Below are 24,471 nucleotides of genomic sequence, written 5' to 3' on the forward strand. Positions count from 1 at the left end.
TAATACTCCGGAAGAAGCGAAGAAATTCTTTGAAGAATATCGCTCGTCTAGTACAACTTGAACTATGTGTTATGTGGAAGAACTTTTGGAGAGAAGACGTCATTCCGTTTAGACTTTAACTTATGAAGCTGCGGTATAGCTTTTTATTTTGGTCTATAGACCTGGTTTTTTTTATTATTATCATGATTTACAGATGCTTTTTTAACTTTACTATAATGTCTTTTTTCTTAATTAATTTTTTTTCCCTCTGGATTAGATATACATGTTAAGACTTTGTAATAATGATTTATTTTTTAAGATGTCGTTTCTTCTTCCCATAAGACTTTGCTTTCCGTAAGCGTTTATTTGCCTGTATTTGAGAATGGGACGAATGTTTTGAATTTTTGAACCTTTTTTTAATATATATTGTAGTGGTTATTGAACCCTTTTTTAATTCTATTTTGATAACCTTTTTTTTAAAAAAAATTGGTGAATTTACATCTATATTTTGTAATATGGTCCTTTCAAACTGTCGTTTCTTCTTCCCATAAGTCTTTGTTTTTGAAATGTCATTTCCTTATATTTGAATATGGAATTTTTTTTAAAGGCATATTACACTATTTTAAACTTCAATGGTTATCCTTTTTTTTATTAATGATTTTTTGCTTTTTTATATTATTTTTTTCATTTTGATTGATATATATTCTTTTTGTTTACAACCCTGTATTATATCTGGGTGTTATATAGTTTCTCCTTTCTTTCTTTTCATGAAGTCGCCATCTTGAAAATGGGGCTAATATTAGTGTTAGTTTGTGCGCATGCCGCTTGGCTTTTTTCCGTGGGGTTGGGGGAGGGGGTAGGGATCTTCTTTCACACTTTTGCTTTTTATTTTTTTGCTTTTAGTTTATGGGCCGACTTTAAATTATTAATATTGTTGAGGTGTCATGTTCTCCGGTTGCTCCTGAATCATTTTTCCTTCTTCCTGATTTATGGGTTATGTGTCTTTTTAACCTTTTATGATATACACAATTAATATTGGCATGATGGATAAGTCTGTTAACTTTATCTCTTGGAATACTAATGGTTTAAATCATCCAATTAAACGTAAAAAAAATTTAAAGTATTCCATAGACTAAATGCTAATATTATTTTTGCACAGGAGACCCATATTAGGAGGGAGGATAATCAACGCTTTTTTAGGTTCTGGAGGGTCAACAATTCCACTCGAATTCTACCGCCAAAATTAGGGGTGTGTCTATTTTTATTGACCTTTCAATTTCGTTTACACATCATGAAATTATTTCTGATCCACAGGGCAGATTTTTGTTGATAACTGGTTCACTTTTTAATCGAAAAGTGGTTCTAGTTAATATTTATGCTCCAAACTTTGACTGCCCTGAATTTTTTAAACGTTTATTTACTTCCCTTCCTAATCTAAATGAATATATGTTGATAATGGGTGGAGATTTCAATTGTTGTTTGAATCCTTCAATGGATAGATCTAAACCTATTCGAATTCTTTCGAATAGATCAGCCTCACTTATTAATTCTTTTATGGTTGATTCGGGAATCACTGAAATATGGCGGTTTTTGAACCCTAAAGATAAAGAATTTTCGTTTTTTTCACATGTATATCACAGTTATTCTAGAATTGATTATTTTCTTATTGATCATCGTTTATTAACAGATGTTATTGATTGTAAATATGATTCTATTGCTATTTCGGATCATGCACCTTTGAAGTTATCTATCAAGATCTCAGACTTTTCTAATAATACTAGATCTTGGAGACTTAACGCTACTTTGCTTCAAGATCCAGAATTCATCACCTACATAAAACAGCAAATTGACTTGTTTTTCTCAACAAACTATACAGAAGAGATTGACAGAGGAATATTTTGGGATTCTTTTAAGGCTTTTATCCGTGGACAAATTATCTCATATTCTGTTGGTAAAAGAAAACAAAGATATTTAGATATTGCTTTATTAGTGGATAAAATTAAAGAAATTGATAAGATTTATTCTGTGACTCCTACCAAAGAACTCTATAAGAAAAGAGTTCAGCTTCAAATGGAGCATAACTTATTATTATCTTCTTCAATTGAGAATCAATTAATTAGGACCAGGGCCCAATTTTATATCCATAGTGATCGAACTGGTAAATTATTAGCTAACCAATTAAAAACTATTTCAACTAAGCGACAAATTATTAAAATTTGTAAACAAGACGGCAATCTGACTACTGATCATAAAGAAATCAATAACACTTTTCAAGATTTTTATAAATCTTTATATCAGAATTTGATGGCGATCTGTCCATGATGGATAACTTTTTTAACAATTTGAATATTCCCAAACTGACAGATGAAGATCGTAGCTTGTTTGATGCTCCTATCTCTCTGGTCGAAATAGGAGAGGCCATCTCATCAATGAACTCAGGGAAAGCTCCTGGTCCTGATGGTTATATTATAGAATTTTTAAAAACTTTTTCTTCTTTGCTTTCCCCTTGGCTATGTGAAATTTTTAATGATGCATTTGTTAAGAAGAGATTACCTCAGTCTTTTTATGAAGCTACTATCTAATTCTTAAAAAAGATAAGGATCCCACTCTATGTGCATCTTATCGCCCTATATCACTATTAAATGTAGATTCTAAGATTCTTACAAAAATTTTAGCTATTAGGTTAGAAAAGGTATTATCACAGATTATTTCAGAAGACCAAACTGGTTTTATTAGGAATCGGTATTCCTTTTTTAATATTAGAGAATTGATTAATATAATTTATACTTCATCACCCACAATTCCAGAATGTGTTATTTCACTAGATGCTGAAAAAGCCTTTGATAGAGTTGAATGGGTATACTTATTTAACACTTTGAGATATTTTAATTTTAGTCCTAATTTTATATCATGGATCAAATTAATATATCATAAACCTGTTGCTTCTGTTCTTACAAATAATTACAGATCTTTTTTTCAATTATCTCGTGGTACGAGACAAGGTTGTCCCTTAAGTCCTTTATTGTTTAATATTGCATTAGAACCTTTAGCCATTGCTATTCTTGAATCTCCTAATATTTTTGGTATTACCCGTAATGAGAAATTATACAAGTTATCACTTTATGCTGATGACTTGTTGTTATATATTTCTGATCCTGACAGGTCTATTCCCGCTATTTTATCCTTGTTGGCTCAATTTGGTAGTTTTTCTGGTTACAAACTAAACTTGGATAAGAGTGATTTATTCCCTTTAAACGCGCAAACTTTATTGAATGAAAGGACACCATTTAAAGTTGTTGATAACTTTATCTATTTAGGTATAAAAATTACTAAGAAATATAAAGATTTATTTACATTGAATTTTCTACCTATGATTTATCAAATTCAACAACTTACTACAAGATGGTCTCCCTTATCCTTATCATTAGTTGGTCGGATTAATGCTATTAAAATGATGATTTTACCGAAATTTCTATATTTATTTCAAGCTTTACCAATTTTTATTCCTAAATCTTTTTTTGATAACATTGATTCAAAAATTTCTTCATTTGTGTGGCAAAATAAAAATCCTAGGTTAAGTAAAAGGCAATTACAAAAATCTAAAAAAGATGGTGGTTTAGCTCTACCTAACTTTAGATTTTACTATTGGGCGAATAATATTTGTAACTTAATTTATTGGAAATCAGATTTGGATTCACCATTGTGCCCACAGTGGGTAAATTTAGAATGCAATGAGGCACAGGGATATTCTCTATTCTCCGTTCTGGGTTCTTCTCTTTCTGCCGATTTAGTTAAATTCAATAAACAGATATCCAACCCTGTTGTCAAACATACATTACGAATTTGGTTTCAATTTCGTAAATTTTTTACTCTGAAAAACTTTGTTCTTGATCGCCCTATTTTACTGAATTTTTTTTTTCAAACCTTCTTTGACAGATCAAGCCTTTAGCATATGGAAAAGGAAAGGTATAAAATGTTTTTGTGATCTCTTCTTTGAAGGTAGTTTGATGTCTTTCAACCAACTTTCCAACAAATTTGAGTTACCTAAATCTAACTTTTTTAGATATTTACAAATTAGAAATTTTTTACATAAAATTCTACCATCCTTCCCCAATTCAACTTCAATGGACTTTTTAGGTATGATTTTTACCTTAAATCCCTATCAGAAGGGATTAGTGTCTTTTATTTATAATATGATTATGAAGATACAATCAGAAATATCAGGTAGAATTAAACAAGAATGGGAAAAGAACTTCAATATAATATATCAATAGAAAAATGGGAAAAAATTTTACAAATGGTTAATTCTTCTTCTATATGTGCTAAACATGCTTTAATACAATTTAAAATTGTACATAGAGCTCATATGTCTAAAGATAAGCTTGCTCGATTCTATTCTCATATTAACCCTCAATGTGACAGATGTCATTCAGATGTGGCTTCATTGACCCACATGTTTTGGTCATGTCCCACTTTACATAACTATTGGAAGGACATATTTGCTACCATTTCCTCAATTTGGAATATCGATTTACAACCTCATTTTATTACTGCAATTTTTGGTATACCAAATGAGGATGATAATCAGTTTTCCCCTTCAATTAGACGAATGATTGCTTTTGTAACATTAATGGCCAGAAGGTCTATTTTACAAAATTGGAAAGAAGTAAATCCTCCTACCACGTTCCAGTGGTTCTCTCAAACTATTTCTTTTCTGAGCTTGGAAAAAATTAGAAGCACTATTTTTGACTTATCAATTAAATTTGAAGAAACTTGGGGACCGTTCATTCGATATTTTCATATGAATTAATTTGGCCTCTTCCAGACCTTCTCTTTACTTATTCTTGTTCAGGTATGGAGTTCCGGAGTTTTTGGCACTATCATATACAAATAAACTGTTATTATTGCCCATGTTAGTTTAGTTTAGTATTTTTTTTATATTTTTTGCCTGTATTTTTATAATTTTTTCTTTTTCTTTTGATGATTATTTTTATTTTTTTCATATAACTATTATGGACTTGATTGATAATGTACGGTTTTTCTGTTGATATTTTAATAGGATATTGTTATCCTACTATTAATTCAATTTCGTCTTATGCATTTATAACCTATTTATTATTATATTATGTTTTTTTTATTTCTGAAATTCAATAAAAAGATTGAAAAAGAAAGAAAAGAAAGAGATTGCAACTAGGCAGATGTATTGTATACTCGTTTAGAAATAACATACAGAGAGATACAATAATCCATTGCTACAACTGCATCATTAACTGCATTCAACATAAATCCACTCAAGAAATGAATACCACAAAAAGCTTAAAGCCCAAAGCCCTTAATGCTTTCTGCACTGTGTCATCATGGAATGTGCGAGAAAATTTAACAGTTAAATCCAAGAGTGAATCCAATCAGATTTGGCACTGTTAAAGTCATTCAATTAATGTTAGAAGCCCTAAGGGTGTAAAATACAGAAAATTTACTTGAGTTGGGTTTCCAAAATCATGTTCAGACTTGCTCTAGTGAGCTCAGTGAAGATGCCCCACTACATCATGCCTCAGAAGAATTCTGACAAACAGTGTAACATAGGAAATTGTATGCTTGGGTCTGTTCCAGGTACAGAAAATACCTATCAACTTACACATGTTCAACTTTGAACTAAAGTGCTCAGTTAAACTTTCAGATTGGCAGAGGGAGTTCAGTCTGGAAATGACTATCATACACTATTCAGTAGAGGTGGTGATGGTGCCACAGAAGTAAATATTCACTGCAAATAGTTTGTCATAATCTTTTGAATGTTAAGGATCAGCAAATCCTGCTGAATAATAGAAGGACTTATACATTTCTTATTCATGTATTAGGCAAATTGAGGTAAACACCATATTCAGGGAAACACAAGCATGCAACAGTGGAATCCTGTGAGATTTATTATGGCAATGTTATTTGCAATTTTGTAAATAGGGCAGAAGAGCGGGTGTATCTACAGTTACTGGTATATGCTACTGAGAAGTAGCACTAGGTGTCTTAAGGAGGTCATAATAATAAACAAACTCCAGGACTTTACTTTTGAAATGAATAGAAATAAAAAGCCAATAAGAAGTATCCTACCCAGCAATCTTTTTTAATTGCCCTCTTTGAAGTTGGTCAGCAACTTTCACTTAAAACACGTGAAGCATTTGTTTTAAATTTATGACAATTTAAACACATAGAAGCACTACAAAACATTTAACAAAAACTTCACAGAAATTTACCCCTCCCCCTCCTGCCTTTTGTAGTTTATTTCCTCTCCATTGAAAGGAAAGAAATGATAAAATTGCATCAAGTCCAGTGTGGCACAAGTTCAGGGAACAGTTTTCCCAATTCTGAATGTGGGAAACTGCAAGTATTGATGCTCCAATACTGTACAGCAAAGTTCATAGTGACAATGGTAAGAATTTTCACATTACTGCACACTATTGCAGGAAAATACAGGACAATCACAGCAGTAGAGAAATAGCAGCAGTTTTACACAGAAATCATGAAAATTTACACAATTTGGAATCATAAGGCACAAAGATGATTATATCTGAGTAAACTGAAACAATTTAAATTATAAGTTAATCAGTATTTTACTGTTGTCAATTGTACAAGGTGCCCTGCATCAGATCACAAGACAACAGTCTCTAAATGACCATCCAAGCACAGTCAAGATTGCAGCAGATAGGTATATTGCCTGAACTGTGCTTTCCATAGATCCCTGTATCCCAAAAGAGCTGAATTATGAAAAAAAACTGCTTATCTGGAATTCTGTATCTGGATAAAAGAGTTAAAAAAGATAATCTTGCCTAAGGTTATCAGAATAGGTATTTTAACTCCAATTGAATTCTTTATAACAGGGGTTCCCAACCTGAGGTCCACTGATCCCTTGGTTAATGGTAGGGGTCCAAGGCATAAAAAAAAAGGTTGGAAACCTGTGCTTTATAGGCAACGGGAATAGAGAGGAAGGGAGCATTGCTTCATTAAGGGTGACAAAAAGAGGAAATGTACATCATTTTTAAACTCAATAAGGCAATAATGATAAATTTGATAACCAACTAGGGACTCAATGTTCAAAAAGATCAGCATGAATTTCTATAGCAAGAGATAAAAAATGGATACAGTATGCCGGAAAGGAATGTCAAGGGAGGTGTTAGGTAAATCTAGATAAACCACTGAAGTTCTCTTTGCTAAATTTGATAATTAAAGGGGGAAAAACTCAAAAGAAACTACAGAATGGTAATTTATGCAAATGAAAGTTACAATGTTAAGGTATTGCCACAAGAGTTGACTGCAACATGCATTCAAAATTTAACAATGGTATGATTTTAACAAAGAATTTGGTATGACATTATGGCCAGCCATAGAAATTCCCTTGACAGTTAAAATTTGATGCTCATTAAGTCATTAAGACCAGCTTAAGACACACAATTTATAACTCAAGCACTAACAACAGACATTTCATTCACTTACTTGAAACTAGATACAACATGAGAAATAAGATATAAATATACTTACTTTTTAAGTTCTAATGTAATAGTTCCTCGTGGTTCTGCTTCAACACTCTTTCCCCAAAATTTAAGCTTTGGATAAATGGAACCATGGAAAACAAAATCCTTATTGATGCCCTCTGAATAAAATGCACTGACTGGCGGGTGATGGCTAACCTGTTCAGATACAAGTCTGAATCCAAGATCGTTCCTACCAAAACAAAAATGATAACAAATGTATTTCACATTGTAAAAAATAATAGCATTGTTATTTAAAATCTACATACGGTAAAGCTCAACATATCTGTAACAGAATATAGGAATTGAATCATCAGATATTATTGAAAGGGAGAAATTTACATTCTTCAAAACATCCCAATACACTTTACAATAAACCTGTTTTTGTTTGAACTTTTTTTCAGATTGAAGCCTTTTTTTAACAATATTTTTATTGTTTTTCTAAATAAAGAGAACATAGTATAAAGGAGAATTGTGCAGTGCATATCAAATGTACAATTCACATTTATGAAAGAGATGCACCCATAGTACAAACATTATCACCCCACCCCTCCCAGTCCCCAACTCCAAGCCATCAATGCATTGGCAAAAAGGGTTAAACAGAACCTTTGTCCCCACAGAGCTGCACTGGTATAGAGAAGATGTATTTTTCTAATACATAGGCTGTTGTGTGATAAAAATTTGAGTCCAAGAGTTTTACCGGAAAATGCTGGAGGTCAGGGATTTTTGTACTGAGGAAAGGGAAAGAGAATGGACCTTTAGTCTGGCTGGGAATTTTGAAAATATTCAAGAAAGGGTCCCCAGACTTTTTGGAACTTCATGCCCAAATTGAGGATTAAATAGCGGAGCTTCTGAAGGTGTAGACTGGACATGATTTCCCTGAGCCATTAAGCGTGGGTGGGCAGGGCAGCATCCCTCCACCTGAGCAAAACTGCGCACCTGGCCAACAGAGAAGCAAAAGACAGTGTGTGACATTTAGTCGGACTTAGGTGCATGTTCCCCTCTCCAGAAGTGCCAAAAAGAGCAATCAAACAGTTGAGTTCCAAACTGTAATTAAGTATTTGGGATCGAGTTTGGAAGACATCTTTCCAGTATTATTCCAAACTAGGGCATGTCCAGTACATATGGATAGGGGAAGCCTCGCCCCTTTTGCATTTGTCACAACAGGGATTAACGTCTGGGTAAACGCAAGATAACACGAGGAAATCGGCAGATGCTGGAAATTTAAGCAACACACACAAAATGCTGGTGGAACGCAGAAGACCAGGCAGCATCTATAGGTAGAAGCACTGTCAACATTTCGGGCCAAGACGTCAACAGCGCTTCTCCCTATAATTGCGAGATAATTTAGTTTTAGACATATGGCCCCTTGAACTCTAACAGGCAGTGGCGGGCACATAAAAAGGTTGAGTTAACTAATTTGAGGACTTCATCCCATACTTCAACTGACATTGAAAAATTTAAATCGTGCTTCCAGGTAGTTTTAATTTTGTCAAGAGAGGCTCGCCTCTGAGCCGCCAGCTTATCACAGGTAAAAGATATTAGACCTTTGCGCAATGGATTCATACAGAGAAACATATCAATGATGTCTCTGTCGGGTGTCTCAGGGAAGTTTGGTATCAGGGGGCAAATAAAATTCCCAATTTGCAAATATCTGAAAAAAATGAGTGTTGGGTAGATTAAACTTCACAGACAGTTGTTCAAATGATGCAAATCAGTTATCTAAAAATAGATCTTTAAACTGTCTGATGCCCTTTCTGTACCAGCCTTGAAATGTTGAATCATGTATAGAAGGCTGGAAGAGATGATTATGTGGAATAGGACTTGAAAGAGAGAAGCCATGGAGACCACTAAGCTTTCTGAACTGGGCCCACACTCTCAGTAGAGTTCAGCTCCATTGTCGCCCATATTGGGCAGTCGGATTGATTATAAAAATTAGAACAAAAGATGAGACAATGAATGTTAGCTGCCCAGTAGTTTAGGCGGAAATTGGGCAGAGCCATGCCCCCAACACTTTAGATTTTTGAAGATGAACTTTGTTCAGTCAGGGACGCTTGCCCTTCCATAGGTAGGGCAATATGACTGAGTCTAGCAAGTCAAAAAAAGCCTTAAGAATGAAAATTAGTATGGATTGAAAAAAGTATAAAAATTTAGGAAGGATGTTCATTTTGACAACGTTGATTTGGCCCATCAGGGACATGGACGGGGTGACCACTGTGCTAGGCTCTGTTTTGATTGATCTAACAAATTAATAAAGTTTTCTCCAAAAAGACACCTGTATTTCCTTGTTAATGTGATGCCAAGGTAAGTAAATTGGTTATTCACTACCTTTAAAGGGAGGTTATGAAACTCTAATAATTGTACTTCTCCATTTATTAGAAAAAGTTTGCTCTTGTTTAAGTTAAGTTTGTATCCAGAAAACTGGCTAGATTTGTCAAGGAGTGAGAACATGGGGTGGGTAAGGAGATGACTGGGTTTGATATAAAAAGTAAAAGATCAGTCAGCATAAAAGGAAACTTTGTGATCAACTTCCCCCCCCACCACCTCCAAATCCCTGTCAGCAGATTCAAGCTTTTCTAAGTAGATAAAATTTTAAGATTGTATTACATTGTAGTTCAACTCTTAACAAAATAAGTATTATCCAATCTACAGTCTACAACCACCAGATAAATACTTAACAAAATCAATTGTTAAAGAAAAATATGTGAAAAAATTTAACCGTACCAATATTAAGAGGTTAAAGCATTACAAATGAAATGAAGCAAAATAAAACAAATACTGATCCTGGTGATAGAAGTTAATGTCTTATTGATTTCAATTTTTCACTCTAACGTCCTTTAAGAGAGAGACTTCAATTTAGCTTTTCTCACAAAAAAAACATTTGGACTCGATGAATATGAAGATGTTCTGACTTGAGGGTGAAACTTAAACTAGGGATCTGTTTAAAACTTTCAACAGAACCTCTTGTCTCTGAGCATTGTCATCTGCACAGGTACATGTACACATGCATGTACCAGTATGGTGAGGTAGTGTCTTTGAATATCTTTAATATAGAAAAGTTCTTGATATGGGATATGTGGTTAAAAGATGTGCTGACAATGTCTTAGTAGCATTTCAGTGTAACTTCAGTGTAACAGTGTTACCACTTCAGTGTAACAGTGATAGGATGATGGAACTATCACCACATTCAAAGCTAAGTACATGCATTGCATAAATGCATATCAAGGCATTAATTTCAGAATCAAAACAACAAAAATAGTAGTTTTCAGTACAGTTGACCTTCACTAATCTGACTACCTGTAATCTGGTTCCTTCAATAATCCAGCACTGATTTCAAATTTTCCACACAACTGTAATTTCAAATTTCCCAGGCCACTGTACCAATCTGCTGCGCATTGTTTTGGTTGCGCTAGATCTGTTCATCTGTTGGTGCGCTCTTGTAAGCACAGACAGGCGATTCCTGCTTGTTTTCCTGCAGTTATTAATATCATTTGTGTGAGGCGCAGCCGAGCTGGTGCGCACTGGGTTGGTCCGCCTTCTCGCTCACCTACCAGCAGTAACGCACTGCCCTCCAGCGTCACCTGGCCAGCGCTCCATTCTCTTCTGTCTACGACCTCAGATCAGATGTGGCAACCCACTGAAGTTAAGCATATTACTAAGCGGAGGAAAATAAACTAATGAGGATTTTCTCAGTAATTGCGAGTGAAGAGGGAACAGCCCAGTGTCAAATCCCTGGCCGCCTGGCAGTTGCATGAAATGTGGTGTATAGAAGACCTCCTTTCTCCGACTTCTGCTTCTGCTCACCCAGTTGCGCTGCCACCAACATCAACAGTTCTTGAAGAAACTTATGTTAGTTTCAGCACCAGTTCCCGATACTTCACTCATTTTTCAAGATAAAGATATTGATAATCCTGACAACCCCACACTTGCAGACATGTAACTTTGCCCGAAGGTATATTAAACATCTCACTTTAGAAGCAGAAGTGCTCAACTGTTCTGCACAAGTTAATTCCTGTACACTTACCTGTACCCTTTATTTTATCTATGCCTGTACAGTATATTATTTCAATAAAATTTCACTTGCTACTCATTTAATATTTCTGTTTCATTATTATCTAACCTGTACTGATTTACATGATATTTTAAAGCTATTGCTTAATGTGATCCTTCTGTAATTTGGCATTTTCACTAATCCAGCACTCCTCAGGTCCCAATGGTGCCAGATTATAGAAGGTCAGCCTGTAGAAAGATTAGTAGTACAACATTAAGAAAGCCATAGACTATATCAGTTGCTCTTGGGGTGCAACAACCCACGTAAGCAATGAATGATGTATGGAGGTTCACAAACTTGAAAAATCTGAGAAGGTCATGTCAAGTTGGCAACTGAGGCCAAGCTTGACGACTAGGCCAGGATTATTTGGAACAACTTTTGTCTTGATGAAAAGCTTAGAAATGAAGATCTAACTGAGCTTAGACATGGGTAATAAAAGGAACAAAAAGACCATCACCAAAACAGATCATTATGAAAAGAACTTCACAATGTGGACAAACATTTCTCAAAGTAGTAGCCACCTTCAAATATGACAATTCCAATGTGGGAAAACAGCATTAGAATTAGCTGCATGAGAAGAAATATCATATTTTGCAATGAGAAACCTTAGCAAATGAAACAGAAGAAAACTGCTTATGCTGTCATTGTAACCTTTAAACTTCATTCATCAACTAGCCAGAAACATTCAGAAGGTCCTTTGCAAACTCTAGTCTCAGGTTCAACACAGCCATTGTCATCCAAATACCTCTGACAATACTGCCTTACTTCACAGCTACACCAACACACAAAGCCAACACTACCACCTACATAAGAAGACACAAATTAGGAGAGGAGAGGAATTACTTGGGCTTCACAACTGTTTTGCTGTTCAATTAGAGTTTGAAAGACCCTCAAAACATTTTTCATCATCTCCATCTTAAATGGGTCACTTTTCATTTAAGCAGTTACTATAGTTGCAGGTTATCGCATAATCAAAAATTTCTCTTCACCTCATCCTAGACTCTCAAGATCCTGTTTTTTTTTAACTTGGCAAGTAACTTTTTTATATAAAAGAGGTATTAAATGTTAATTATTTATTATTTTAAAAGATTTGTTTATGTTTGTTTTCAGTGCAACATTTACATTGGCAGCAGAAATGAGGGAAAGAAAGCAACATAACAAGTACTAATAGAGGTCAATCTATGAAATCTGACAATTTGTATCTCACCTTCTGAGTTCATAGGTTTCACCTAGTAGTGGGTTGAATGGTTTACCAGTCCTTTCCCATTGTGAAGCAACAGCAGAAACTGCAAATGCAGCCACCGTCTGTAGCAAATACAACATACAAAAATAGGAATGCTTTGAAGCTTAGCCTGGCAATTATTAAGTAGCTCATTTAAACAGCATCTAAATGTTTCTATCCATGGACCTTCAGGGTTGAAACCAAACAATGAGACCATCAAGGCATTTTATATCTTTTAAAATATCACGCATCACTTCATTATTCTGTGCCTGAAATGTATTGGAAATAGAAACTGAAATTCAGCAAATTGTTTAAGACTTCAAAATAGGTCTATGCCTTCCAAATTATCTCTAAAGAGTAGCTTAAAGATAGATTGGTATCATTTTTTCCAAAGTTTGCTAAATTTCAATAAGGTACCAGAACAGAAGAAAACAACTAACATGACTCTTTTGATCATAAAGGAACTAAAATCAATCGCTAGCAAAATGCTAAACTCAATAATCAGGGGAAATAGCTAATTATTTAGGAAAACTGAATATAATCAAACCAAGTCTACATGGGTTTATGAAAGGCAAATCATGTTTGACAAACATGCTTGAATGTTTTGAGGGTGCAGCAGGGAGAGATGATAGAGCAAAAGTGTATTTAAATTTGCAAAAGGCATTTCACTAAGTGCCACATTATTGGCTGCTTCATACTTTAAAGAGACTATGATATTGGAGGAAGTATGTGATGCACCATCAATAACTCTCCGAGATGTGAGGTGAGATATAGGCTTTTATTGGCTGGAAGAAAGAACAAGCAGCAATTGACCACCACACTACATCCTGGAGACTGAGACAGGGGCGGTGTCTCCAATCGCCTTTATACTGGGGTCCGTGGGAGGAGCCACAGGAGCAGTCAGCAGGGGGGCGTGTCCAGACAGGTATATGTAGTTTACCACAGTACGTTAGCATAGATTGAAAACTGGCTGCTACACACATGAATGAGTCCTTTCTAGCTGGAGGGACATAACTAGTGGAGTATCTCAGCTCTTGGCCCTCAACTCTTTACTATTTACATTCATGACCTGGAGAACAGGACAAAATGAAAGGTTTCTAACTTTGCTGATGATATGAAAGCAAGTGGATGAGAGTATGGTAGTGAATATATTATGATGAGGACATTGTGATACTGTGACATGATACAGATGGAGTATGAGTGATTTGGCAAAAGTATAGCAAATGGATTTTAATGTGGGGAAGCCAGATGTCATTCACTTGTGTAATTGGGGTCAAAGGCAGATTAGCATCTGAACAGGGAATAACTACAAATGGAAGAAGTTCAGGAGGAATCCAAGTGTTCTTGTGCAAAAAAAAATCATAGAAAGAAAGCAAGCAGGTCCAACAAGAAGCAAGAAGGGCAAACAGCATGTTGGACTTCATTATAAAGAAGTTACAAATAAGGAGGTTTTATTACAGGGTGTTGAAGAGGTCACATCTGGAATACCGTGCCAATTTTAGTTCCCTTACCTAAAATGGATATAGAAGCACTGGAGGAAATCTAAAAGAGGACAATTTCTGGGATGAAAGAGATGTCCTTTCAACAGAGGCTGAAGAGCTTGGATCTACAGTCTTTGCAGTTTAGAAGCACGAGGGATAACATATATTCAAGCATACAAGATCCCAAGGGGGTTTAAACAGGGTAGATGTTGTGATGTTTTCTCTAGTGAGAGAGTTACATATAAGGTTAATTAGCTGCAAAATAAGGGACTGGTCGTTTAAAAGTGATGAAAAGCATTGAAATTTCCTCTCACAGAAATAAGTGAATTTCTGGAATTCTTTTGTCTCCAAGCTGCTGGAAGACATATCATTATACAGATCTGAAACAGCGATAAATATTTGAAAGAATGAGTGAAGAATTGATGATTATGGATAAATGGCACAGGAAGAAGTGTTCAGGACAGCACACTTGATCATTTTGAATGGCGGAACAGGCTTGAAGGGCCTGGTATGTACTCCTGCTCCTACTTTTTCATGTATTAGGATATCTCACATCTAGAATTTGCCTGCCAACACTACTAAATGTTCTTGGCATTCTAATTTTATCACCATAAAAAGGTCCAGGCAAATAGACTCAAATTGTGTTGACACCATCAACTAGTTCTTTCTGAAACATACCTACCTGCATTCTCTCCACCGAATCAGAAAGCAGTGAGGCCTTGTGAATGAGGTACGTGTGCTCCATGTATTCTGTAATTCGTTGTAGAAAGCTCAAAGGCTCATTAAATATAATAGGCATAGTAATTTTTGACAGCTCCTAAAACAAAACATCAAAGGCATTATCAAATTTTATGTCCAATAAGCCAACATTAAATAACTTATAAAAGACTGCAGATGAAATCTTAAATAACAATTTGCTGGAGGAACTCAACAGATCAAGCACCACCTGTGGGAAGAAAGGAGGAAGGAAGTATGACGCAAAATGTCAACAATTCCTTCCACCCTAAAGCAGATGCCGCTCAACCTACTGAGTCCTTCAGCAGCTTCTTCGCAACTTTAAAGTGTTACCTAAAGATGAAAACAGATAAAATAGCAAAACACAAAATGCTAAAGGAATTCAGCATATCAGGCAGCATCTATGGGGGAAACTAAGCAGTCGCTGCTTCAGGCTGAGATCCTTCATTGGGACTGGAAAGGAAGGAGACAGAGGTTAGAATAAGAAAGTTCCGGGAGGTAAAAAAGTACAAACTGGCAGGTGATAGGCGAGACATTTCTTTCAATGTTGCTCAAGATTTCCAGCATCTGTAGATTCTCTTGTGGTTACAAATTCATTAGCTATTAATTGGCATAGAATACAAAACGTTTCCTGCCCTATTTTTGCATTTAGCTTTTTTTCCCCCCTAAACTATCATTTCAAAAAGTATCATATTTGAAAACACAGACATTCAAATTACTGAAATAAGATAAAATTGGCAGTAAGCTAAAGGAGAAATAGCTTAAGGTTTCAAAGAAAAAAGATAAAGATATACAATTGCATAGTGTAATGGGTAGCATTGTGGGAAATGCAGATACTGCAGAGTGGCTCAGGGGAGTATGGACAAATTAAGAATATGAGCAAGGGAATGAGAAATGGAACATAAATGTAGGTCACTGTAACATAGAATTCTGGCAAAAAATAAAATAAAATGACAAGCATTACTTTCTGATGACATGACAATGAAAAGCAGTGGTGTGCAGAGGGACCTGGGCATCTTTGTATACCAAATCATAATGTTGATATTCATGGTCAGCGGACAATTCTGGCATCAAGTAGTACATTGCCTCTAGTGCCTTGGTGAGATTTTCCCTGACATATTGTATATAGATCTGGTTTTTCTCTTAGGAAAGAGACATCTACAATAAAGGGGTTGCAAATTTTCACCAGACTGATTCCTGGGTAGGAAGATTATCCCAAGGAGAAAAAAAAATTAACAGTCAGGGCCTATACTCTCTTCAGTTTAAAAGAATGCAAATACAAAATGCTTACAAGACTTGACAGAAAAGGATTTCCTATTGCTAATGCATTTAGAACCAGGAGGCACAGTCTCAAAATAAGAGATGATCAACTTGAGAATGAAATTTCTGCAATAAATGGGTGCGAATCTTTGGAAATCACTGCCCAAGAGAAAAGTGAAGCCTTAATTGCTTAGTACATTCAAGTCAGAGATCAATAGATTTTTAGATATTAAGGGAATCAAGGGAAATAGGGTTAGTGCATTAAAATGAAGCAAAATTAAAAGATCAGCCATTATCTTAATGAATGGCAGAACAGCAACAAAGAGCACAGTGCCTACAACAGCTTTTCCTTTTCTGATACTCATTCAGGTCTCTCAGAATTAACTGCAAGGCCTACCATTCAAGAGAAATCACTGTTGTAAAGTATGAACTATGGCAGCTAATTTGTGTCCAAAGAGCGGAAGAGTTGACAGTTTGATATTTCTTCTAAGAAGCAGTATTCCTGATAATGCAGTAGTTCCTTATCACAAACTAAGGTAGGTCAAATAGATAACACACACAAAATGCTGGTGGAACACAGCAGGCCAGGCAGCATCTATAAGGAGAAGCACTGTCGACGTTTTGGGCCGAGACCCTTCGTCAGGACTAATCGAAAGGTAGTAAGAGATTTGAAAGTAGTGGGGGGAGGGGGAAATGCGAAATGATAGGAGAACACCGGAGGGGGTGTAATGAGGCTGACAGCTGGAAAGGTGATTGGCGAAAGTGATACAGAGCTGGAGAAGGGAAAGGATCATGGGACGGGAAGCCTCCGGAGAAAGTTGGGGTGGGGGGGAAGCACCAGAGGGAGATGGAGAACAGGCAGAGTGATGGGCAGAGAGAGAAAAAAAAACAAACAACTAAATACGTCAAGGATGGGATAAGAAGGGGAGGAGGGGCATTAACAGAAATTAGAGAAGTCAATGTTCATACCATCAGGTTGGAGGCTAACCAGCCGGTATATAAGGTGTTGTTCCTCCATACTGAGTTTGGATTCATTTTGACAGTAGAGGAGGCCATAGATAGACATATCAGAATGGGAATGGGACGTGGAATTAAAATGTGTGGCCACTGGAAGATCCTGCTTTCTCTGGCGGACCGAGCGTAGGTGTTCAGCGAAACAGTTTCCCAGTCTACGTCGGGTCTCACCAATATTTAAAAGGCCACACCGGGAGCACCGGACACAGTATACCACACCAGCCAACTCACAGGTGAAGTGTCGCCTCACCTGGAAGGACTGTCAACTGGCGTGGTCCCCAGTCAGTCCTTTCAGGTGAGGCGACACTTTACCTGTGAGTCGGCTGGTATGGTCCCCAGACAGTCCTTCCAGGTTATTTTTAATATGATAGGGTTTTTTTTTTTAAAAGAGACTCCTGGATGGCTACATGGAGATTAGAAAAATAGATGGCTATGGCGAAAGCCTAGATAGTTGTAAGATAGGGACATGTTTGGCACAGCTTTGTGGGCCAAAGGGCCTGTATTGTGCTGTAGGTTTTCTATGTTTCTATTAATATCAGAATGAGTGCACGTTGAGGAAGATATTTTACCTCCAATAGGGCTGCACAGTAGTGTAGCTGTTAGCACATCACTTTATTGGGGTACACCAGTGATGACTTATTGAGGCTCAATTCCCACCACTGCTACATTCTTCCCATGACTGTGTGGGTTTTCTTGTACATTCCAAAGACATACAGTTAGGATTAGTGAGTTTTGGCAAGCTACGTTGGTGCCAGAAGCATGGCAACACTTGCAGGCTGCCCAACACAATCCTTGGTAATTTGATTAGATGCACACGGTGCATTTCTCTGTACATTTCAATGCACATGTGAAAAATAACAATAATGTTTATCTTTTTAATTTAACCATTATCAGTCCATTAAAAGTAGTTAAAATCTACAACTATTCCTTTTAACAAAAAGCCAATATTACAAATTCAAGGTTATCAGCAAACCCCATAATCTAGAATAATATTAAAGCTAGAAACATCACAGTTATTACCAAGTGGAAACACAAAATAAAAATAAATCACAAACAAGAGAGAATCTGCAGATGCTGGAAATTCAAGCAACAAACACAAAATGCTGGAGGAACTCAACAGGCCAGGCAACAACTACGGAAAAAAAGTACAGTTGGCGTTTCAGGCCACAACCCTTCGGCAGGACTGGAGGAAAAAACCCAAGGAGTAGATTTGATTGAAAGGTGGGGGGAGGGGAGAGAGAAACGCCAGGTGATAGGTGAAATGTGGAGGGGGAGGAATGAAGCAAAGAGCTAGAAAGTTGATTAGTGAAAGAGACAGAAGGCCATGAAAGAAAGAAGGTGGGGGAAGTAGCAGAGGGAGGCAATAGGTGGGCAAGGAGATAACATGAGAGGGACAAAAGGGATGGAAAATGGTGGGGGGGGTTGGAGGCATTACCAGAAGTTTAAGAAATCGATGTTCATGCCATCAGGTTAGAGTCTCCAGCCTAAGTATGGCCCCATACTGACAGTGGAGGAGGCCATGATTGGACATGTCAGAATGGGAACGGGAAGTGGAATTAAAATGTGTGGTCACTGGGAGACACCGCTTATTCTGGCGGATGGTGGGTTGATGCTCGGCGAAGTGGTCTCCCAAACAAGTTGATTTAGATCACACTGTATGTACTCACCAATCCAATGCACTTCTTTAAAATGCTCCATAAACTTAATTGATTTCTACTATACATTGGAGCTGGTAATGCATTTCTGTAGGGAGAGAAAGTAAGACAGCTGCAAATAGCAACACTCAAAAGGATTGAATCAATCGCGGTACATATTTCGACTTTGTTACCAATTGCAAATCAGAAGGCATATTAGAAATAACTTCATCAGAAGAAACTATCACACTTCAAGTAAATTATTCAATACAACTAATTTATTCCATCTTCATTTCCTCCTGAATGTTCAGCAGAGCACTTTATCATTTAGGTACTCCTGCCAATTCAACTTACCTATATTTCTTAATTCCATTTTCTTGGGTCAAACCTTGGTTGCGAACATTCTGTTCAGATGTACTGCTCCCACTTTTGCTAGAAAAACTCTCCAACCTAGTTTCAGAATCATCTGATTCAAAACCTATGTAAAGTAGAAATGCAGATAATCAATATGCTATAAACATTATTAGTTAGATATCACCAAGTTAATAAAATAAATACAAAACCCCTACAAAAGGTAGATAAAGAAATGCCAAAAAAAAACAAGAGACAATTCAAAATGATCTCATTATCTAACCAGGAAACAAAATTCCATATTCCAACAAAATGTAAAAATACTTTCATTTCCAGCCACAGCTGAAAATTAATCACTTTTTAATTGACAGAAACTATCAATTTACATTGCAAAAAGCAGCCAAAAACATCCAACAAAATGACCAAGAAAAAACAAATCAAGTGCCAAAATGTATATGAAACAAACACTGACATACTCGGTGGACAGCATCTGTGGAAAGAGACACAAGGCTAACATAGCAGGATGAAATCCCTTTAGTTATTTCATTACGTTTTTTAATGCAGGGGAAGTCAGAGATGAATTCACCATCAGGGATTCTGACTTGGCATGATCACCTTCACAAAATTAACGTTAACCTTTAAAAATATGTCCTTTGGAATTTAGGTGATGCCATAAAAATTCCATGGCACAGCCATTAAGTGTTTATCATTACAGGGTACTAGCTCATAATTTAGGTGAAATGTGAATTGTTATTAAGACCCAGATGATCAAGTATAGTTTATAAATATTCATTTGCTTAAGAAAATACAAATACACAAAACTAGCAGGATATCTCATTAAAAGCTACATTTTACTCAGTGAAAAACAATCCCAAATTCTGAAGTAGCTGAATCATCATGAGAAAAATCCATATTGTACTTATCTCAAAATAGATATTCTTTTATATGCATATCCAAGGCTGCCAAGACATCAATACTTCCAGTGAGATCATATATTCTTCAGCAACTCTATGTAATTTTTCAAAACATCTCTTATAATAGGTATTTAATATATTCCTACAGTTGTAACAGTGCTGAATAATATGGTGGGCAACATCTTAAAGGAAAGCAATAGAAACATCCAAAATAAAAACAGGATTAAGCAAGATTAGCTTTTACTAGCATTGGTATTTTATTTTAATTCCCATTCATTGGAAATGTAGATTGAGAACTTCAAAAAGTATAGGATGTAACAGTCATTAAAATACTTGCCTGTAACAGCATCATAAAATTCTTCTTCACTATTCATCCTCCCTTTGGAAAAACTCCTGCTTTCCAACAAAGGCACGTTAGTACATAATTCTCCTTGGATACTCTATTGAATTTAGCTTCTTTATTTTTCAAGATGTTCACAACCTAGAACAAAAAATATTAATACTGAAAAGAAAACTGCAATTTTCCACCACTGGCCATCAGAAATACATCATCTGAATCCCATATAAACAATGCAGAAAATTCCCCCCCCCCTTACAAATTGAACACTTCTAAATCTTACATTTAACATTTCAAGAGTACAGTTACAGATTGACCCAAGATTATTATGAAAGAACATGGCCCATCAACTTCTCCAAAGCAATAATAAAACATTACTGGATTCACAGTATATTACTGTATATAATATGCACTATATATGATTAAAAGATAAAATATACTCTTTTAGGATAAGATCTCTCCCTTTTAAGGGAGCACACAATTGTATCAAATACTGACCAATAGGGCCAATGCTTAGCTGGTGTTTTATGGAATTTAGCATGTCCAAATTGTCTGCCATATTTCCTACATTTCAGAAGTGACTGTACTTCAAAAGTATTTTCTTAGCTTAAAATGCTTTGGAGAGTTCTACAGGAGAAGTTCATAAATCCAAGTCTTTATCTTTTAAGGCTGGAAGAAAACATTGATACTAAATTAAGCAGACAATTTTTGCTTCACCACTTGATCATGGTTAACTAATTTTCCCTCGCAACCCAATTTTACAGCCTTCCCCCATAACCTCTGACACCCTTATTAATCAAGAGCCTATCAATCTCCATTTTAAATATGCCCAATGACAGCCTCCACAGCCATCTGTAGCAATGAATTCCTCAAATTCACCACCTTCTGGCTAAGGAAATTCCTCTCCATCTCTACTCTAAAGGATAATCCTATTTTGAGGCTGTGCTCTTTGGTCCTAGACCATTCCACTATGGGAAAGATCCTATCCATGTCCACTCTATCAAGGCCTTTTAATATTCGGTAGGTTTCAATCAGATTCCCTCTGCCCCCCCCCCCACACCCCCATTCTTCTTAAACTCCAGTGAGTACAGGCCCAGAGTCATCAAACACTCCTCATTATTAACCCTTGTTCCTGCAATCATTCTCTTAAACCTCCTCTGGACCCTTTCCAATGCAGCACATCCATTTTTAGATAAGGGACCCAAACTTGCTCACAATACTCCAAATGTGATCTGACCAATCCCTTTTAAAGAGTCAGCATTATATCTTCTCAAGATTAATGTTAACGCTGCATTTGCCTTCCAGATTGATTACATTAATTCTGAAAAATGCACTACAAACTAAAAGGTGTATTTTTCCATTTCCAGTTTAAAAAGATTTAATAAGGCTTGTGCCTGCCAACCCCAATAACTCCACATAACCTCATGCCCAATTTTTGTGTCTAACAAGTTTATAATGAAGCACATGACCGAATAACTATAGAAATTTTTGTGGTAGTTATAATATAAAAGTGATTATATTCCATGCATGCAATGTTATTAACACAAATCAAGAATGAATTTTTTTAAAAAAACTTTATACTAAGTAATATTTACATACCATTGAGACACAAAAGACTGCAAATGCTGCAATCTGGAGCAACAAATAAGATGCTGGAAGAACTCAGTAGGTCAGGTAGCATCTGGGCAGTGAAATGGATGGTCAATGTTTCCAGTCAAGACTTTTCACTTAGACTGTTCTAGAAAAGAAATGGAGAACCCCAGGAATTTCCAGATGAAGGATGAAAGTGCACTGGAATTTGGCATTCATGGTGATGATAAGGTAGTTGGGACCAGAGAGTTTGAAGTTATTAAAATGGTGAAGAACTTGTAAGGTGTCACAGAGATAAGCGGTTGGACAAGGGTGGGCCGGGGGGCAGTGAATCAAGATGGAGTGAAGTTATGAGGAGATAAGCTTAGTAGGCAAAAGCAGGCAAGGAAAAAATGGGCACACCAGAACAGTCTTCCTTGGAAATCCTGGGTAAGAGATAGAAACAGGCAGTAGAGGGTTCATGAACTATCAGGTTGGAGCTGTGAATGGGGCATCACTTCAAATGATGAAATCTGTGATCATGTGGAAGACAAAAATCTGATGATTGTTGGTGAGGTCATAGTCGAGGGTTAGGTATGAGAAGATATTCAAGAGCTGGCAACTAACTTCTGCAAGGTAGAGATCAGTCCACTAGTCTACAACAGCACAGCCAGTCTTTGGGTTTGATGGAGATTTTGGGAATAGTCTGGAGTGACCGGAGAGCTATGCGTTCAGAGAGGCGGCAAAGGTGAAGCAGGTGAGAGGAGTAAAAAAGTCAAGATATTTGATGTTATATCAGTAGTTCAAAAGAGGGAAGGAAGACCAGAAGGAAGGGTGGATGCAGTAGAAACAGTGTAGTGGGTGGATAGGTAAAGACTGTTTCCCAAAGAAATAGCCACGGAGGTAATAATGATGAAAGAAAAGCCGTATCTCATGGGAAACACATCGAACTTTGGATATAGGAGTGCAAATAGGCAAGGACTCTGCTGAGGACAGACTGCCCTGTATCAGGGAGGAAAAAAGATCAGAAGGGAATCGTAAAGGCACAACAGGAATTGAAGCGGTGGTCAGGCATAGGGTCAGGGCAGTGGGATGGAGGGCAGCTCCAAGGAGCAAGGGGTTAGGAGTAGATGGAATGTAATGGCGTGATCAAGAATCCAAGTGAAAGGTCTCAACCGACATGTTTCCTGTCTATTTCTCTTCGTGGATGCTGACTAACCAGTTGAGTTTCTCCAGCACATTGTTTGATTGTACATCCATTGATCAGTGCCAGACCGCAAAGAGCTAATCTAATTTCTGCCACACCTTTTTATTCGTGCCTATTTATGAGTGTGTTGAAAGTTTCACATTTGAGTTTTAATTTGTGACTACATTCCTACACCATGTCAAAACATTTCATAAATGTTTTTTTTTTAAAAAGTCACTTACATAACTTTTGGTTCAAAAGTTACAGCCAGTAGACCTACTCTCTTATTTCTTCTATGAATCAAAAAAGAACAAGTAACTGAAAGCAGTTAATTTAAATATCTACTCAGGAATGTTATTCATTTTATTAAATAGGGCTGGGCATACAAGTGTAACCTGGGACTGTGGTGTACTAAGAAAGAAATTGTATTTAGGAAAGGAGAAGGGGGAAAAGTGTATGGATAAATTCACCAGGAAAAATGCAAGACTCAAAATCTAATCAGTTTTAATCATTTACTGTCTACATTAAGCAACTGATAAAAAAGATAAACATTTGAAAAGACATTATTGAATTTCAATTGTGTTTACATTACGCATGGCCAGAAACAAAAATGTTAGTCACCCACAAATGGACTATTGATCAGAAAGGTATTCCACAGATTATCCATCTAATACTGTTAATGTTTCAGCTCAGAAAACAAATCATATTTAATCAAAAGCAATGCCCCTTCAAGGATATGTAATACCAGGCCACTTCAAATTAACAATGGTGATTCTTAACAGACTGATGGTATTTCAACTCAACAACAATGCTTCATATGTATTGTATCTATTTCACAACATTATCACATGGCTATAAAACCACCAGCATTTTTAAATTTCTAAAAGCACTGGAAAACTTTACATTGGATCTGTACTTATCCACAATAGAGTATTGAATATCTAGACTGTCCTTTCAACACTGTCAAAATTATTCATAGATTTTGTGATTAATAACAATTACCTAATATTGGCGATTTCCATCTCCAGGAAACCACAATCAGAAAGCAAAGAGTAATTTGAGTCTGTATTATTACTTTGGTAAATGTTATTCAAAATGTTTACTGCAGCCAACAATACTGAGAAACACTAACAATTGCTGTATTTCAGAATCTTTTCAGTATACTCATTATAAAATTAAAAGACATGATAAATAATATAAATTTCCAAGCATAAGAGTACT

The 24,471-nt window shown here is 36.1% G+C and overlaps 1 protein-coding gene across 3 annotated transcripts in view; it reads right to left on the reverse strand.

The window, feature by feature from the left end:
• Positions 1-24,471, reverse strand: part of osbpl2b (oxysterol binding protein-like 2b) — a 97,816-nt gene that overhangs the window by 50,286 nt on the left and 23,059 nt on the right. For 2 of the 3 annotated variants that reach the window (XM_059980768.1, XM_059980770.1), the window contains exons 2-7: positions 20,496-20,639; positions 19,248-19,371; positions 18,927-19,002; positions 14,933-15,067; positions 12,755-12,852; positions 7,507-7,689 (exon numbers count right to left, since the gene is read on the reverse strand). In XM_059980768.1, coding sequence (XP_059836751.1) covers positions 7,507-7,689; positions 12,755-12,852; positions 14,933-15,067; positions 18,927-19,002; positions 19,248-19,371; positions 20,496-20,532 — 653 coding nt within the window. In that variant the 5' untranslated portion in view covers positions 20,533-20,639. Of the gene's footprint in view, positions 1-7,506; positions 7,690-12,754; positions 12,853-14,932; positions 15,068-18,926; positions 19,003-19,247; positions 19,372-20,495; positions 20,640-22,094; positions 22,234-24,471 lie in introns of all 3 variants that reach the window. The other variant, XM_059980769.1, reaches the window with a different exon arrangement.

This window comes from Hypanus sabinus, chromosome 9 (assembly GCF_030144855.1).
Source record: "Hypanus sabinus isolate sHypSab1 chromosome 9, sHypSab1.hap1, whole genome shotgun sequence".
Taxonomy (NCBI): domain Eukaryota; kingdom Metazoa; phylum Chordata; class Chondrichthyes; order Myliobatiformes; family Dasyatidae; genus Hypanus; species Hypanus sabinus.